The sequence below is a fragment of the Anomaloglossus baeobatrachus genome, chromosome 6 (assembly GCF_048569485.1).
Source record: "Anomaloglossus baeobatrachus isolate aAnoBae1 chromosome 6, aAnoBae1.hap1, whole genome shotgun sequence".
NCBI lineage: Eukaryota > Metazoa > Chordata > Amphibia > Anura > Aromobatidae > Anomaloglossus > Anomaloglossus baeobatrachus.
The window spans coordinates 343,456,416-343,472,826 of record NC_134358.1 but is presented as its reverse complement, the minus strand read 5'-3'; the positions used below and the strand labels follow the sequence as shown (position 1 = coordinate 343,472,826).

The 16,411-nt window shown below is 43.1% G+C and overlaps 1 protein-coding gene across 14 annotated transcripts in view; it reads right to left on the bottom strand.

Moving 5' to 3' along the window:
* The window catches only part of TRIO (trio Rho guanine nucleotide exchange factor), a 3,493,742-nt gene that overhangs the window by 2,169,406 nt on the left and 1,307,925 nt on the right, over window positions 1-16,411 (bottom strand). For all 14 annotated transcript variants that reach the window (XR_012724343.1, XR_012724344.1, XR_012724345.1 and 11 more), the window contains exons 35-37: window positions 14,416-14,558; window positions 7,744-7,815; window positions 3,478-3,574 (exon numbers count right to left, since the gene is read on the bottom strand). Coding sequence is in view for 11 of the 14 variants with exons in the window: in XM_075314973.1 (XP_075171088.1) it covers window positions 3,478-3,574; window positions 7,744-7,815; window positions 14,416-14,558 (312 nt within the window). In the remaining 3 variants the exon portion in view is untranslated. The remainder of the gene's footprint in view (window positions 1-3,477; window positions 3,575-7,743; window positions 7,816-14,415; window positions 14,559-16,411) is intronic.

Sequence of the window (16,411 nt, the reverse complement as noted above, 5' to 3'; positions counted from 1 at the left end):
GTAATATTAGTGCTATTAGTATTGCGGTTTTTAGTCATTATCATTAGTGTAGTATTATTCGGGCACTGTGTGGTCTGGCCACAGTGTGGTGGTATTTCTCTGTTGTATGTGGTATTATTTGGTCATTTATGTGGTCTGGTCAAAGTGTTGAGGTATTTCTTTCTTGTATGTGGTAATATTCAGTCACTTATGCTCTGATTATGGTGTGGCGGTATTTCTCTCTTGTATGTGGTTATATTCGGTTACTATGTGGTGGTAATTTGTTATTGGTCACGGTGTGGTGGTATTTCTACCTTGTATGCGGTATTATTGGTCTTCGTATAGTGGATTGTGTTGTGTCTGGAGGACAATTTTTCTCTCTATCAATAAAGGGAAGATTATTTCCAGTAGAGATTAAATATTTGAATGTTTAACCCCTCCCTGTCCTGTGACTATTACACTGTACAAATATGTTAAGTAATCGCCTATTCTAAGGCCACGTGCACACGTTGAGTATTTGGTCAGTTTTTTACCTCAGTATTTGTAGCCAAAACCAGGAGTGGTAACATCAGAGGAAAAGTCTAATAGAAACACCTTTGCATTTTTCACCTACTCCTAGTTTTGGCTTAGAAACTTAGAAATACTGATGTAACATACTGACCAAATACTGAACGTGTGAACGTGGCCTATGGATAAGTGATAACTTATTCATCTGTGGGGACAGATTGCTGGGACCTTCACCGATCGTGCAACTTTTATCCATTTGAAAGTGGAGCTGATGTTCAACTCGTCCCCTGATCCATTCATTCAATAAGTGATTACCTACCTAACCTCTGGATTGGTGATAACTTGTCACCAAAGATCCCCCCTTACTGTAATTCTACATCAGTGATTGTGTGTGCACAGGAGATGTGCAGGAGCCGCCTGTGTTTCACAGTCAGCGTTCCACTATAACGGGGATAATGGCTAACAGGTATCTGCATATCGCTGTAGGGTGGGCCCCTGAAATCAATTCCTCTGGTGGGGAGACCAAGAGAGACTGACAGAGAGAGAGAGAGAGAATGACTGAGAGACCTGCGTTTTTGTTGCAAAAACGGATCCAAAATGCAACTAAAATGCAGTGCAAAAGCACAGCTTAACATTTTGGTTGCGTTTTGACACACCTCATTCATTTAAATGGGTGGAAAATGCAACCAAAATGCAATGAAGTGACATGTTGCTTTTTTTTACACAACGATTTTGAAAAATATTTGTCAAACAAAACGCTGCCTAAAAAAAGCAAAGTGCACATGGAAATTTCTGACTTCTCAAAGACATTGCTGGGGAAGCAAAACAAATGCATTTTGTAAAGGACACAGTGAAGTTTAAAACGCGACAAAGCGCAAGAAAAAAAAAAGCAAACGTGAGCACATGGCCTTATAGTTATAGTGATAGCCGGTAAGGATTGGCTGTGCCAGACCATGTAATGCTAAGTTCATATGTCCTGTAGTTATCCGTTGGAACAGATCCGTTGGGAAGCTGATTTCTGCCATATCTGTTTTTTGTTGTTTTTTTTTTTTTTAACATGGGAGTCTATGGACAACGGATTTGTTAATGCATTGCTATTTAGCCATCCATTGTACTTGCATTAGTTACGGATCCGTTGTTTTCTTAACAGACGCATTACAAATGAACGATAAATAGCAATCTGTTAACAGATCCGTTGTCCGTAAACTCACATGTTAAAAACTGATCCGGCCAACATGCATTATTTAAAAATGGACAAAAAAAAGTTGTATTTGTACACCTTTTTGCAAACAGATGTCAAACAGATCTGTGAACTTACCCTAATACGTGCATGGCATTATGGTGACGCCCACTTTGTCAAGATTGGCATGGCAACATCTAGTTATCAATTGATTGTAACATTACAGTGTTCTCAGAAAAGTAAATGGCTTATTATTATTTATGTTTTATTTGTTTTTTCAGATATTTTTGTGTTTTACTTACAGGTAATCTGTCAGTAGTATCAACCCTCTTACGCCATTTTTATGAGCAAGTAAGTTATAGGAAGCTGAATAAAATGATACCTTGATATCTGTGATCCAATGTCTTATTCCAGAGAAATCCATGTTTTTTTATATGTAAATTAGCTGTTAAGAACTATGAGTCAGACACAGATTTGCAATGGCATCTTATTCTTAATATCTTATTTAAATGAAAGGGGACACTTTGCTCTCCTGATTTCACCTCAGAGCGGTTTGTGACTATAACAGATTACAGCAGAACTTAACATGGTCACATTACAAATACCTTATTTTTTGGATTATAAGACACACTTTTCCTCCCAAAAATTTTGGAGTAAAGTGAGGTGTGTGTCTTATAATCTGAATGTAGCTTACTGGTGGTGGTGGAGAGGGGTCACAGGAGGCTGAGGGAATGCTGTGGCAGCTGTGCAGGAGCTGCGGTGGCAGGGCTGGTTCTGCGGTGGCTGTGTAAGTGCTGTGGTGGCCTGTGGCGGCTGTGCGGGGTCTTCAGCGGCTTGTTCGGTGGTGGTGATGCTGCAGCGGCTGAGCTGGCGCTGCGGGGCGGGCAGTGAAGACATCAAATAATGTCAAACAGAGTCCGTATGTATGCAGATGGAGCTCTCGGCTCAAGCTGTCACCTGCGCATGTGACGCCTCCGGCCCATTGTTCTCCCAGCAGCGAAATTAAGGAAAATGGCGCCCGGAAGTGGCGCCTGCGCAGATGAGATCTCGGCTTGCTATTGAGCTGAGAGCTCAATCTGCGCTGACTCCAGGCACAATTCCTTTGAAGGCTCCGCCACAGCCCGAGCCCCAGCACACAAGTCCCATACCAGCACAGCCGACAGTTTCTGGGACACCCACCACCCCCTGCCTCCTGTGACTCCGCTCCACCACCGCTACCACCCCCTCCGGTAAGACACCACCGGAATATGAGATGGACCCAATTTCCTCATTTTTTCACCCTTTTTTGCTCTGAATTTGGGGTGCGTCTTTTAAATTGAAAAATATGGTATATATGCAGTTGCCTCTCACAGTGATGTCAAATCTGTTGTATTTCCCACCCTTATACACTAGCTACCCAAGGGTTAGAAACTGAAGTTCTACAAGAGGACGTCTGCAGCTGCAAAGTTGTTAAACAAAAAAGAAAGACTGAACAAAAAAGTTGCATAGTAGAGCAACAACCAATACAATAGTGCTTAAAAGTGGAATTTTCTTAAAATTTATTTTTTTTATATTATAAAACATCGGCATTAAATAGTACAGAATAAAAACCATCCCGAAAAATCACATCCCATTACAAGCATACATACAGTATGTATGTTATGGATACATAAAAAGAAAAAATAGAAACAGACACTATGTGGTAATGAAAGAATATACTTGCTTATTCCTTATTGCCCAAGAGAATGGAATTGTTTTTACTAAAACAGACCAGACAAGTATAATGTAATTATAAAAAAAAAATATATAAGAAAGAACTTTTTATAGCTTACCTTATCACTGTCTAAAGTGTTTTGTGATGTTCTGGATGCAATTGATATTGTATCAGGTTGACTGCCATCTCCTTGACTGTCAAAATCTTCAGGATCTCTATGATTCAAAGATTAGTGTTCTTTAATAGTTTGCTACAAGAACTAGATGCAATAGGTAAATAGAACTTGGCCTTTATCTACATTACCTAAGGCCTCATTCACACATTCATTTTTCATGTACATGTTCTATCTATCCATGTTTTGCACGGATAAATACATACTCAATATAGTCCACAAAGTTGTTTGTGTTTGCTGTGTACTGTGCCAACAAAAAAACATCACGGACAGATGTTATTTTTTTATGAGTCGTGGATTAAAAATACCCACACAAGTCTAGAGTCCATGAAAAATCACAGACAGCACCCTCTGCCATGTGGGTATTCTGTGTGCTGTCCGTTTTTAATACTGTATTGGATGTGAGAAGCTTTCCAATACAGTAGGGAAAGTAAGTATTTAGTAAACCACCAATTGTGCACGTTCTTCCACTTAAAAAGATGAGAGAGGCCTGCAATTGACATCATAGGTAAACCAGAAATATGAGAGACAAAATGAGTAAAATCCAGAAAATCACCTTGTCTGAATTGGCAAGCTTTCATTTGCAAATTATTGTGGAAAATAAGTATACAGGCACTTAAAAACAGGCAAGATTTCTGGCTCTCACAGACCTGTAACGTCTTCTTCAAGAGGCTCCACTGTCCTCCACTCATTACCTGTAGTAAGGGCACCTGTTTGAACGTGTTATTAGTATAAAAGACACCTGTTCACAACATCCAACAGTCACACTCCAAACTCCACTATGGTGAGGACCAAGGAGCTGTCGAAAGACACCAGAAACAAAATTATAGCCCTGCAGCAGGCTGGAAAGACTGAATCGGCAATAGGCAAGCAGCTTGGTGAGATGAAATCAACTGTGGGAGCTATAATAAGAAAATGGAAGACATACAAGACGACTGATAATATCCTTTGATCAGGGGATCCACACAAGATCTCAACCCGTGGGGTCAAAATGATCACAAGAACAGTGACCAAAAATCCCTGAACCACACAGGGAGTACCTAGTGAATCACCTGCATAGAACTGGGACCACTGTTACAAAGGATACCATCAGTAACACACTACACTGCAAGGGACTCAGATCCTGGAGTGCCAGACGTGTTCCCCTGCTTAAGCCAGTACATGTACGGGCCCATCTGAAGTTTGCTAGAGAGCATTTGGATCATCCAGAGGAGTATTGGGAGCATGTCACAGGGTCTGATGAAAGTAAAGTAGAATTGTTTGGTAGAAACAAAACTCGTTGTGTTTGGAGGAGACAGAATGCAGAGTTCCATCCAAAGAACACCATACCTACTGTGAAGCATGGGGGTGGCAACATCATGCTTTGGGGCTGTTTAAATAAAAATAAATACACTTTTATTTTTATATAGCGCTAACATATTTTTACACACATAAGCAACATTGTCCCCATTGGGGCTCACAATCTAAATTCCCTATCAGTATATCTTTGGAGTGTGGGAGGAAATCAGAGTAACCGGAGGAAACCCACGCAAACTCTCTGCAAAGGGACCAGGACGACTGATACATGTAGATGAAAGAATGAATGGGGCCATGTATCGTGAGATTTTGAGTGCAAATCTCCCTCCATCAGCAAGGGCATTGAAGATGAAACATGGCTGGGTCTTTCAGCATGATAATAATCCCAAGCACACCACCAGGGCAACAAAGAAGTGGCTGCTTAAAAAGCATATGAAGGTCCTGGAGTGGCCTAGCCAGTTCCAGATCTCAACCACATAGAAAACCTTTGGAGGGAGTTGAAAGTCTGTGTTGCCCAGTGACAGGCCCAAAACATCACTGCTCTAGAGGAGATTTGCATGGAGGAATGGGCCAACATATCACCAACAGTGCATGCCAACCTTGTGAAAACTTACAGAAAACGTTTGACCTCTGTCATTGCCAATAAAGGATATATAACAAAATATTGAGATGAACGTTTGTTATTGACCAAATACTTATTTTCCATCATAATTTGCAAATAAAATCTTGCCATATCAGACAAGGTGATTTTCTGGATTTGTTTTCTCATTTTGTCTCACATTGTTGTGATCTACCTATGATGTCAATTACAGGCCTCTAATCTTTTCAAAGGGAACCTTTCAGGTAATTTATATGTTCTAACCTAGTAGCAGTGTGATCTGTAGCCTAGTAACTCCTTCGTACCCATCCCTGTGTTGTAATATTGTGTAATGTGCATGTATAAAAATATGTTTTATTACTTACGTGTACCCTATGTAAATGAGTAGGGCCTCTAGCCCTATGGGTGTTGCATTACCCTCTGGGCGTTTGCAAGCTTTCTGTTGTATCACACTCCTGTGGGTGTGATACCATGGATTTACTGGAGCGACATCCCGTCGCTCCTTGAGATCCCATGCGCGCTCACCATTCCCGAAGCATTGTTATCTAGGTGCTTGCTTCTAGTCTTCAGACGCGCACTGTGCATGCTCAGAAGACTCCTGTGGTTCCGGTCATGCGCAGTGCACATCTGAAGACGAGAAGCAAGCACCCAGATAACATGGCTGTGAGAATGGTAAGTGTGCACGCACGGGATATCCAGGAGCCGACGGTGACGGCGCTCGGGTAAATCCATGGTATCAGGCCCACAGGGGCGTGATACCAAGGAAAATATGCAAACGCCCACAGGGCGATGCGACGCCCATAGGGCTAAAGCCCCTGCTCATTTACATAGGGTATACATAAGTAATAAAATATATTTTTATACAGTACAGACCAAAAGTTTGGACACACCTTCTCATCTCTAGAACAACTGTTTAGAGGAGACTTTGTACAGCAGGCCTTCATGGTAAAATAGCTGCTAGGAAACCACGGCAAATGACAGGCAACAAGCAAAAGAGACTTGTTTGGACTAATGAACACAAGGAATGGACATTAGACCAGTGGAAATCAGTGCTTTGGTCTGATGAGTCCAAATTTGAGATCTTTGGATCCAACTACCGTGTCTTTGTAGAAAAGGTGAATGGATGGACTCTACATGGCTGGTTCCCACCGTGAAGCACGGAGGAGGAGGTGTGATGGTGTGGGGGTGCTTTGCTGGTGACACTGTTGGGGATTTATTCAAAATTGAAGGCGTACAGAACCAGCATGGCTACCACAGCATTTTGCAGCGGCATGCTATTCCATCTGGTTTGCGTTTAGTTGGACCATCATTTATTTTTCAACAGGACAATGACCCCAAACACACCTCCAGGCTGTGTAAGGGCTATTTGACTAAGAAGGAGAGTGATGGGGTGCTATGTCAAATGACCTGGCCTCCACAGTCACCAGACCTGAACCCAATCGAGATGGTTTGGGGTGAGCTGGACCGCAGAGTGAAGGCAAACGGGCCAACAAGTGCTAAGCATCTCTGGGAACTCGTTCAAGACTGTTGGAAAACCATTTCCGGTGACTACCTCTTGAAGCTCATTAAGAGAATGCCAAGAGTATGCAATCTAGTAATGAAAGCAAAAGGTGGCTACTTTGAAGAACCTAGAAAATAAGACATATTTTCAGTTCTTTCACACTTTTTTAAGTATTTCATTCCACATGTTTTAATTTATAGTTTTGATGCCTTCAATGTGAATCTATAATTTTCAGAGTCCTGAAAATAAAGAAAACTCTTTGAATGAGAAGGGGTGTCCAAACTTTTGGTCTGTACTGTACATGCACATTACCCATTATTATAACACAGGGATGGGTAGTAAGGGGTTACTAGGCCACACATCACACTGCTACTAGGTTAGAACACAAATTACCTGACAGGCTCCATTTAAGTGGGAGAACTTGCACAGTTGGTGGGTGACTAAAAAATGTTTTTCCCCACTGTATATTATGAGAAAATCACTTCTGAAACATTGATGAGAAAACCTGAGGCCACAGACTAAATACTGATAAAAATAAAATCAAAAACACTGCTGAAAATCATTTTTTCTTATAACATACAAGGAAAATCTATGACCTGTGCATGAGACCTAACAGTAAAAATTAGATTGAAACCCATAGATACCAATCAGAGCTCAATAATATTTTAATTTTAACAGCTCTGTTAAAATGAAAGCTGCATTCTAATTGATGGATAAACAAAGACCATTTTTCATTAAAACAGTTTAGATTATTCTGCCCACAGTGTCTATACATGGCTTAAAACACTTTACGATTTATAAACTTTTTAATACGTACATTTTGGCACTTGGACTGGAATGCAGACCTGATTCCAGACTCCCCTCGCCTGTTTCTTCCCCTCTGCTGCATCTTATAAGAAACAATATCAACTGAGTTTTAACACTGTACATGACATTGGAAAGAATGTCCCCTGCGATGTCTACCCCACTATCTATAAGTAGCTCCCATTTCCTAAATTACTGTATTTCTTGGAAAAGTAACAAGAAACCTGTATAACATGAAGAAAACAATTAAAAAAAAATAACTTTACAATGAAAGCATACTTTTTTTTTATCTAAACATAAACCTTACTTGCATTTTACTCCTCATTTTGAAATAACTCAAAATTTCTTAATTTTAATGATTGCTTATGATAATACTTTAGAAATGCAAGGTTATAAATCGAAAATAGCATTTTAGATATAAAAGTTCAGTCCAGAACAAAAGTAATGAAACTTGACACCTTTTATTTAAGCCTTAAACATAAAATTAGATCTGGCTATGCAATGCAAACTACTGTTTGTCAATCTCACAGTACTTTTGCCTAAATGCATCGCATACATTCAGGCACAACAAAAAGGAAAAAAGAGAGAAATAAAAATAAACAGAACCATCCCTGCTATAATCCAATCAAGAAACAAAATTCAGATTACAGTTGAATAAGGGGCCAAATATTAAAAGAATGATCCCATTTCAGAAAACTTTATTCTTTATTATAAGCTGTGATAGTCATAAAAAAACAAGCTGAGTATTATTCCAAGAGAAGCACCAGTTCTCTGCTACTGCACGAGTCTCAGTCACTAGTGACTGGCTGCAGTCATAGGTGATTATAATGATGGCAATCTGGGCTACCGAAAATGGTCAGATTGCCCTCATTATAATGATTTATGCAGTAACACATATTCACCTTTCTCCCGTTCTCCCGCTGCAGATCTCCGAACAGGAGATCTAGTCTATGTGGAATTATGCTGCTGGCGATACAGAATGGCAGTTCAGCTCCAAGTGTGCTCCCATCGCTGGCGCAATGATGTCATCTATGCAGTGGCGTAGCTAGGGTTTCAGCTCAGGGGGGGGGGGGGGGGGGGGCAAAACATCTGAGTGTGCCCCTTACCAGGTAACCATGATAACTACGGTGGTGCAAACTAATCGTGGGTATAGTGGAACCTCAGCAGATGACACGGATATTACCACTATATGGTAACAATATAGAGGTAGATATTGGTCCTGCAGCACATACAAGGGATGTCAGTGCAGTTATAGATGGTGACTTACAGCTGACGTTCTTTTGCATGGAATTGTTCACCTTTTACGTCCCCGTCGTTCATTCTATCCTGCGCACGTTTATACTTACCATTGCGGCAGGCTTCTTTTCCGGGTGTTCATTCACCGGCTTCGTCTGAAACTGACAAGAAGAACCCGGAAGAGAATCCTGCCGCAATGGTAAGTATAAACATGCGCAGGATAGAATGAGCAACAGGGACGTCGCTCATGTGACTCCATGGTATCACGCCCACAGGTGCGTGATACCACGGAAAGTATGCAGACGCCCATAGGGCAAGGCGCCGCCCATGGGGCCAGTGGTTCATAGGAAATATGAAAGTAATAAAACGTTTTTTATTACTTTCATATTACAGAATTTTACAGCACAGGGATGGGTAGGGAGCAGCTATTAAGGCAAATATGCGTCTGCTAATATGTCAGATCGCATATTGGAAGTGACAGGTTCCCTTTACTTTAGGCTACATTCACATGACCGTTCTGTTTTTACGGGCCGCAAAAAATGGCCCGTTTTTTCACGGATGCATCCGTGTAAAAAACGGTCAGTTTTTTTCACGGATGCATCTGTGTGGCATCCGTGTGACATACCGTATTTTGCGGACTATAAGACGCACTTTTTTCCCCACAAATGTTGGGGGAAAGTGGGGGGTGCGTCTTATAGTCTGACTATAGGGCTGCGGGAATGAGGGTGCTGCGGTGGAGCGGGTCATCGGGGGCATGAGCAGGCTGCAGCAGCACCTGCCGTGACCACGTGGGCCCGCTCATTACATATGCACGCCCATCCTCCCGCCCATCATCTCTCAGCGCTGAATCCGGCGTTGACAGGTGGGTAGGATGATGGGCGGGGGGTGCGCGCATAATTAACAGCCGGCCGTGATCACCCCTGGCAACTACAGCCTGGAGTGATCATGTGCGGCTGTATTCACTGAACCCCGTGCATCATCATCAGCGCGGGGGGCAGTGAATAAGTATGGCATACTCACCGGCCACTTCCGTGCAGCACGCGATATCCTCCAGTCTGCCGGTCAGCTGATCGGTATAGAAAGCGGTGAGCACAGCGATGACGTCATCGCTGTGCGCCCCGCTAGTCACGCAAGTCAGCTGACCGGCAGACTGGAGGAGAACGCGTGCTGCACGGAAGTGGCCGGTGACGGCTCCACACTGATCAGCTGGCCAGCACAGACAGGGGGAGAAGAATGCTGCAGGGAGCAAGGAAAGGTGAGAATAAACGTTTATTGTTTTTTTGTGTGATACAGGATACAGGCCATATAGTAGCATGAGGATATATAGATGGATGGGGCCATATTGCAGGATGGCAGTATATAGCAGCATGGGGCCACATAGCAGGATGAGGGTATATAGCAGCATGGGGCCATATAGCAGGGTGGCAGTATATAGCAGCATGGGGCCATATAGCCGGATGGCAGTTTATAGCAGCATGGGGCCATATAGCAGGGTGGCAGTATATAGCAGCATGGGGCCATATAGCAGGGTGGCAGTATATAGCAGCATGGGGCCATATAGCAGGGTGGCAGTATATAGCAGCATGGGGCCATATAGCAGGGTAGAAGTATATAGCAGCATGGGGCCATATAGCAGGAAGAGGGTATATAGCAGCATGGGGCCATATATCAGGGTGGCAGTATATAGCAGCATGGGGCCATATAGCAGGATGGCAGTATATAGCAGCATGGGGCCATATAGCAGCATGGGGCCATATAGCAGGGTGGCAGTATATAGCAGCATGGGGCCATATAGCAGGGTAGCAGTATATAGCAGCATGGGGCCATATAGCAGGAAGAGGGTATATAGCAGCATGGGGCCATATAGCAGGGTGGCAGTACATAGCAGCATGGGGCCATATAGCAGGATGAGGGTATATAGCAGCATGGGGCCATATAGCAGGGTAGCAGTATATAGCAGCATGGGGCCATATAGCAGGATGAAGATAAATAGCAGCATGGAGCCATATAGCAGGGTGGCAGTATATAGCAACATGGGGCCATATAGCAGGATAGCAGTATATAGCAGCATGGGGGTATATTGCAGGCTGAGGGCATATTCCAGGATGGCAGTATATAGCAGGATGGCAGTATATAGCAGGATGGCAGTATATAGCAGGATGGCAGTATATAGCAGGATGGGGGTATATGAGCAGGATGGGGGTATTTAACAGGATGGGGGTATATATCAAGATGAGGGACATATATACAAGGATGGGGATTATATACAAGGCAGGAGGATCATTACCAGAATGGAGTACCTTAGTAGAGAATTTGGGGATATTACCTCCATAACAGTGTCAGCAGCAGATCCTCGCCCCATAACAGTGTTTCATGACCACATTTTTTTTTCCTATTTTCCTTCTCTAAAACCAGGGTGTGTCTTATGGTCCGGTGCGTCTTATAGTCCGAAAAATACGGTACGTTCCGTTCCGTATACGGTCCGTGTGTCATCCGTGTGTCATCCTGTGCCTTCCGTTTTTTTTCCGGACGGCAAAAAACGGAAGCAGCAAGAAAGATAAATAGATGAGTAGATATAGAGATGGATAGATAGATATAGAGACAGAGAGATAGAGGGATGAATGAATGAATGAATGAATGACTAGAGGGATAGATAGATAGATAGATAGATAGATAGATAGAGGGATAGAGACATAGATAGATAGATAGATAGATAGATAGATGAGAATGATGTATATAATGTCCCACCCCCCCTGCATATTCTAAGCTGGCGCACCCTTTAGTGACTTTCATGTGGCACTAAAGGGTGCTTAGCCTTGTATTTAGCCAAAAAATAAATAAATAATTTAAAAAAAAAAATGACGTGGGGTCCCCTCTATCTTTTGTAGCCAGCTAGGGTAAAGCAGACGGCTGCAGCCTGCAAACCACAGCTGGCAGCTTCACCTTAGCTGGTAATCCAAAATAGAGGGCACCCCACGCTGTTATTTTACATTAAATAATATAATGTAAAACAAAAAACACAGGGTCCCCCCCAAATTGGATCACCAGCCAAGGTAAAGCGGACAGCTGTGGTCTGGTATTCTCAGACTAGGGAGGTCCACTGTTAGTGGACACTCCCCAGCCTAGAAATAGCAGGCTACAGCCGCCCCAGAAAGTGGCACATTCATTAGATGTGCCAATCCTGGTGTTTTGACCCAACTCATCCCATTGCCCTGGTGCGGTGGAAAACGGGGTAATATATGGGGTTGATGCCAGATGTGTAATGTCACCTGGCATCAGGCCCTGGGGTTAGCGATGTCACGGGTCTATGTGAGATTAATAAGAGGCTACGTGGGGGTTCACTGTGTATATTGGAGGCTCAGTGTGGGCTCCTGCTGTATATATGAGGCTTTTGCTGTATATAGGAAGATATGTGTGGGATCATGCCTAAGAGCTATGTTGCTGAATATAGTGGGGCTATGTGGGGGCTCATGCAGTGTATAGGGATGGCTCATACTGTACATAGTGGTCTATGTGAAGGCTCAAACTGTATATATTGGTTGCAGTGTGTGCGCTATTACGGTATATAGGAGGTGTCAGCATTATTACTTCTTGCTGATACAATCAATATTAATATAAAATAATAATTAAGATGAATATTGAGAAGAATAAATTTCAGCATTTTGGTTCAGCCCTCAACCCAACAGTCACGTGGCCCCTTGGGAAACTTAATTTCCTACCCTTGCTCTATTATATATAGCGCTACATTATCTATAGCGCTATATATTACGTGAAATAAATCTGTCTTTCTGATTTTATGTCTACAGATGTGCACCTGTGCCTCAATCCCATGACCTATCAAGGGAATCATGTGACATTTCACATGATACATCGTGGCTGGGGAGGGGGTCTACGCCTTCTAAACTGAAAGGGGACCTGGCTACTCTTAATCTGCAACTGGCTGAAGTGCTCTCAACATTACCTTAGTCGTACAGACAAACAACAAATACCATTATTCAGTGAAGAGCAAGTAATACTCATTTTGTTTTGTTTTAAATATTTTGCATTTATAAAAGAACATTTTCTGGAGCAACAGACTATTTCACAGACAGATTGTCACAAGCCAAATATGTGTCAACTAATAATATGCCCATAACTTTGGGTCACTTTATTTTTCTTTTTCCTATAATTAGAGCTGAGCGGATGCGCAAAACAAACGGGACTCAAAGGGTCCCTGCTCATTTTCTTAAAAAATCCAGATCCGGTCCAGAGTCTGCTACCCATATAAGTCTATGGGAACCAGAATCCGGGGATTAAAAATGTTGGTGGAAGGGATACGGGGATAGGAGCGCAGGCAGTGTATTCACCCATGTTCCGTTTCATGGCGGCAAGCTGCTTCCGGGTTGCGAATTCACTTCCGGAGATGCCTGGGTCTGGATCGTGCAAGATGCTAGAATTTATGGGCTCCTTCCAGGTAAGATGTAATTTGTCACGTTATAGGGGGCATGTATAATGTAGCCTGTGATGTGTCCTGCAATGCTCATCGTAAGCAGGCTGCTTCATGCAGACTGCTTCAGGGTGAGATGCGCCCACGATGTGTACTCCTCTGTTCAGCCTGAGTGGCCTGCTTCATAAAGCAGGCCATTCAGGATGAGCTGTGCCTTAGATGTGTACTCCTCTGTTCAGACTTAACGGCCTGCTTCATGAAGCAGGCAGCCCAGGATGAGTCGTGCCGCCGATATTTCCTTCTCTGCTCAGCCTGGGCCTCCTGATACATGAATCGTGCAGCGGGAGGCCCAGGATGAGCCGTGCTGGCGATGTTTCCTCTTCTGCTCAGCATGCGCCTCCCATTGCATCAATCGTGCACTGGGAGACCCAGGATGAGCCATGTCGGCGAAGAACCGCAGACAGTGTCTGTGAGTTGAAACAGTCTGACGCTGTCACAAAGGCTGGTGGTGCGTCTGACTGCACTAATCACAGATGCCAGGCTTGCCGGTGGGTAGGGAAAGCCATGCAAATGAAATGAGCAGCAGGAGGAGAAGGGTACAGCTGGGCCGGAGCCTGAGTAAGTATGAAGCGCTCGCTTCATTCATATTTTCTTTATTCTTCCTTTATTTTTTTTATTTTCTCGAGTGCTGGATCCAAATCAAACACCTAAAATCTCGGGACCGGGTCTGGCACCTGGGCAACTCTTTATTCTTCCTTTATTTTTCTTATTTTCTCGAGTACTGGATCCAAATCAAACACCTGAAATCCCGGGCCCGACTCTGGCACCTGGGCAACTTTAAAACTGCGCGGATCTGGACTTTTACAGTCAGGGTCCACTCAGCTCTAACTATAATGCATTACATTTTTGTTACATATGCCTGGATGTAATTTTTTAACAGTCACTTTTGCAAGCTGTTCAACTGCCATGTTTTTATATTAAAGGTTCCTACAAGTCAAATCTGAATATGAAAATATTACTTACCGTCTGACAGATTTTTGCTTTGTGGATACTGTCTTAGGTATATGAATAGGTTCTTTCAGAGCACCTCTCAAATGAATTGTTCTGTCTTGTATTACTTCTCGTATATGTTTAATCCAGTCTTGCTTGTTCTCAATACTAGAACCCTAAAAATAATATAACACTAAATATGTTAAACACACAATTTAAAACAGTATAATAACTATTTGCATGGTTATCCAATACAGAAAAACAAAAAAAGTTAGAATGGGCAAACACAACATTTTATAAGAATATGAAATTAAATCCCATGCTATTGTCACTTTAAGGTGCTGAGTTAGAGAGTAACTAAACTTTCTTCCTTATCGTCCATTTAGCAGGAACCTGAAGATTAGTGGGTCCAGGTCCTGAGATCGCTACTGATCTGGCAATAGACACCTGCTGGGCCAGACAAGGACATAAAGAAAAGCTGCCTTGTCACCCAAACTCTACATAGCCTATATGCTAAAACATCTCCCCACCCCACAATCATTGAATTTTGCTTTGCTTCGTCATGCCCCTTAATCATTCTCTTATAGGAGTTATTTTAAGAGCCACATGTGAATGGTGGAGTAGTGCGTATGATCGACTACAGCACCATTTACATGGTGCTCTTCAGAGCTCTGGTTGTAGGGATCGTGGGTGGTCCCAGTGGTTGGATCCCCATCGACTGGAAAATTATCCCTTATGGGTAGGATAGTAGATAACTTTTAATCATTGAGGATCACTTAAATTAAATCCACAATATATACAAAATCACTGACCTGGTGTATTATTTACAATAAAAACAACTTTAATGAAATATATTAAAGTAGCCTTATCCACAGACAAACCACTGACAAAGTCTGCCAAGCACATATATCAATAGTGAACTTTTCAGGTCCTGACAATAAGGTGCTAATGCACTATAGTTTTTATATTGGTATAGATTGTAGCGATCAAATGCTATACAAAAGTTGTTATAACAGCTACATTATTAATACAGCTATATTGATTATACAGAGAGTGAAGAATACCAGAATATCATAATCTATCAAGTAAATACCTAGCACTTAAAACCAATAGATAATCACCACACAAAGATGAATAATAATAGACACCCTCAGGACCTCCATCAGGGTATTCCAACCGCAACTCCTGTATCGGGCCCGGTGAGCAGTGGCCGGAAGGGGGGCCCGGTCACTGACTGCCCGGGCCTCTCCTCTTTCATCCCTCTGCTCACCGGGCCCCAGGGGCGGGAACTTTACATTAATACATTTCAGAGAACCGACCGGACAGTATAGGCAGCCAATCAAATTAAGGAGGCGTGCTGACATCACATGACACGCACGCACAGTCCTTACATCCCTCACTGGTTGTGACTCACCAATCAGCAAGTATATAATCCTCCGTCTGCAGGCGCAGAAGACAGGCAGCGTAAGGATGCGGCGGGGGATTCAAGAAGACAAGTGTCGGGCGATTCACAAAGACGAGCAATCACCCGGATGGCAGAAAATCAACTGGGCGGCAGCAGCAGTGGCAATCACCTGGGCGGCAACAGTGACTACACAGTAAGGCCGGCCGGGTCCTGTACTTAGTCACGGGGGGGTGTGTTTGGTGGGGGGCTCGGTGATTAGAGCTGGTGTGTGAACACTGGCCACATGTAATCAGCATTTTGCAGGAAAAATATAGTAGTCCAGCAAGGCATTTGTATCAGAGAATGTTGGGCGCCCCCTATCCTAATAGCCAGGCTTTGATACAGAATCTCCTTAGGAAAATATAGGAGACCAGCAAGGCCTTTGAATCAGATTGATAAAAAAGGCCTTGCTGGACTTCTATATTTTCCTGAGGAGTCTGTATTAAACCCTGGCTATTAGATTTAAATACAATGGGTGGAGGGCAGGGGGCATCCAACAGTCTTAGGGGTACTTCTCAAATAGCGAGATCGCTGCTGAGTCACAGGTTTTGTGACGTACCAGTGACCTCATCAGTGATCTCGCGG